This window comes from Apteryx mantelli, chromosome 11 (assembly GCF_036417845.1).
Source record: "Apteryx mantelli isolate bAptMan1 chromosome 11, bAptMan1.hap1, whole genome shotgun sequence".
Lineage (NCBI taxonomy): Eukaryota > Metazoa > Chordata > Aves > Apterygiformes > Apterygidae > Apteryx > Apteryx mantelli.
The window spans coordinates 24,781,132-24,784,108 of NC_089988.1; the positions used below are offsets into that span (position 1 = coordinate 24,781,132).

Genomic DNA, 2,977 nt, shown 5'->3' on the forward strand with positions numbered 1-2,977 from the left:
CCTCCTGGCCATGATGCTCCTGTTGTTCTCAGGCTTTCTGGCGTTGGAGCCTTTTCAGCTGCAGTTCAGACCCTGATGCTGCACGTTGTGGAACAGAGGGGTCTGCATGGGAATGAGGTTGCCCCAGCCCCCTTCTAACCTGTGGAGCTCCAGGAAATGCAGTCCATGGGGCTGGGAAATGAGCTGACTCTCCCTAAAGGAGAGCCCATCTCCAGTCCTAAGAGTCCTTTGACCGTTTCCCTGTGGTGTCCTGCCAGGCTGCCACCTGCCCTCTAGAAAGGCACTGCTGTCTCATAGCAGCTCTGTGATATCTGAGAGCCCCATGAGGAAGGTGCAGAGATTCTGAGAGTATGGAGATGGTGGTGGAAGGCTGTATGTGGGCATCTGAAAAGAGCCCTATGTGTCCTTGGCTGGAAGGCGAATATGGAGAGCTCCGTCAGGTGTCCGGAGAAAGGGTGAGGAATTTGGAGATGTGCACTTTGAAAGTGGACTCATCTGCTCTCAGCAGGGGCTGCTTTCTTTCTCGGGCAAGATATGAGTGTGATCATCCTCCAACTCAAAGAGGTTTAAGCACAGGACAGCTGGGAATGAGACTAATAGACTAGCTGTCCTCACTCTGCAACAAGGGACAGTGAATCCTTTTTTCTCAGGAGTTAGTAGAAATGCCAAGGATTTCTACCTTGGAGGAACCCTCCCCAGGGGTGACAACAACATCTGAAAGAAAATAAAATATCCCTGAAACTCTGTTCTTCAAACCTCGTTCTTTAAATTTGGGACTGATGATGCTGAAAGCCCTTCTACATGATGAGTGGATTTTACCTGACAGAAAGTGTGAATGTCAGAGGGGGTCATCCCCATTCCCCTGTGCCCACTGCTTGACAGCAGGATTGATTCCTCTGGAGCCCATGGGCAGAGGTCCCTGCTCCTCACAGCACACTCAGACAGTGCAAAGCAGAGCTCAAGCAAGGGAGCTGCAGAAAGACCCTTTCAGTAAAGAGAGAGGCAATGTGGGGGCTTAGATGAGAACTGCAACATTTGGATTTCTTTTCCTTGAAAAGTCTCTCCTAACTTCTTAATGTCTGTTCTCCTTTGCACAGTCCCGAAAGCCCAGAAGGAGTGAAATGTCCAACAGCAGCTCCCTCAATGAGTTCCTCCTCCTGGCATTTGCGGACACACAGGAGCTGCAGCTCTTGCACTTCTCGCTCTTCCTGGGCATCTACCTGGCTGCCCTCCTGGGCAACGGCCTCATCATTGCAGCCGTAGCCTGTGACCACCGCCTCCACACCCCCATGTACTTCTTCCTCCTCAACCTCTCCCTCCTCGACCTTGGCTCCATCTCCGTCACTGTCCCCAAATCCATGGCCAATTCCCTGTGGGACACCAGGGCCATTTCCTACTCAGGATGCACTGCCCAGGTCTTCCTGGTTGTCTTCCTGTTTTCAGCAGAGTATTTTCTTCTCACAGTCATGGCCTATGACCGCTATGTTGCCATCTGTAAACCCCTGCACTACGACACACTCATGGGCAGCAGAGCTTGTGTCAAAATGGCAGCAGCTGTCTGGGCCAGTGGTTTTTTCAATGCTCTCCTGCACACTGCTAACACACTTTCCATACCACTCTGCCAAGGAAACACAGTGGACCAGTTCTTCTGTGAAATCCCACAGATCCTCAAGCTCTCCTGCTCAGACTCCTACCTCAGCGAAGTTGGGCTTCTTGTGGTTACTGCCTGTTTATTCTTTGGGTGTTTCATTTTCATTGTGCTGTCCTACGTGCAGATCTTCACAGTCGTGCTGAGGATCCCCTCTGAGCAAGGACGACACAAAGCCTTTTCCACGTGCCTCCCTCACTTGGCCGTGGTCTCCCTGTTTGTCAGCACTGATCTGTTTGCCTACCTGAAGCCCCCCTCCATCTCCTCCCCAGCTCTGGATGTGGTGGTGACTGTTCTGTACGCGGTGGTGCCTCCAACACTGAACCCTCTCATCTACAGCATGAGGAACAAGGAGCTCAAGGAGGCACTGAAGAAACTCGTTCAGTTGGTACTGTTTCAGCAGCAATAAGCTGCCCATCTCTCCTCACAAGTGATTTCCAAGCGATTTCAGGCAACATTTGTGGTTTGGGCATTCTATCTGTGATAAGCGTGTTTGTACACAAACATCTGAATTCATCTCTCTTCTCCAGAGGCACAAAACCTGTTTATCTGACCCAGAGGCTTTGTGTAAATCTGCTGATTACTGTGTCAGAGCTGGCCTCCCTTACTGCATCTCTGTAATAAAGAGGAATTCATCAGTACACTGTGTGAAGACTGGGCTCTTCTTCCCAAGCTGGAGCCAAGAATGTGCTCTGGGAATTGCCCCTTGAAAAGCCCCTTTTGCCATGCCTGGGTTTTCCATGGGCGAAGCAGGATGTGTTCATAGGGTGATGTGTGAGGGAATGAGGGCTGGATTCAGCCTTCACTTGTGGGTGCCCAGTGGCCCTGGAGAGGGTGAGTGCTCAAGTGGTATCTGCTGGGGGCTGTCTCAAATTTTAGAGGGCTGGTGAGAGATGCCCATCCTTCTGGAAGGCAATATGGAGCCACCAGGTGAGTGCAGGGTATCTCCAGGGACAGCATGTGCCTGGGATGTGCAGTGAGTGGAGACTCCCAAAACCAAGTGGGGTCACCCAAAGGTAAAGGGCCAAACCGAAGAATGCACAGCGGAGGGGTGCTGGAACGGCTGGGCAGGCCAGCATGGACACACTGACCTGGGGAAAGGCTCTCTGGAGAACAAGGAGGCCTCCAGAGAAGAGCAAAAGAACAATTGCATGTTTGCAGGGAGGAATAAATGAAAACCTTTTTCTCTGTGTGTCAGCTCAGGGCAGGCTGCTCTGTCATGGGACACTTTCACTAAATGAACATGTTCATTGTACCACATTTCATCGCTCCTACATTTAGACTAACTTTAGATGTTAGGGTTAATGTAACATTTTTGCCTACTATCAG

General features: G+C 51.0%; 1 protein-coding gene across 1 annotated transcript; it reads left to right on the top strand.

Annotated features, from left to right (window-relative positions):
- Positions 1 to 1,280: 1,280 nt before the first annotated feature.
- Positions 1,281 to 2,024, top strand: LOC136993143 (olfactory receptor 14A16-like; the record flags this gene model as incomplete). The annotated part of the gene is made up of 1 exon (XM_067303154.1): positions 1,281 to 2,024. A coding segment is annotated over one exon (744 nt), but the record flags the coding sequence as incomplete, so codon positions are not given.
- Positions 2,025 to 2,977: the final 953 nt, after the last annotated feature.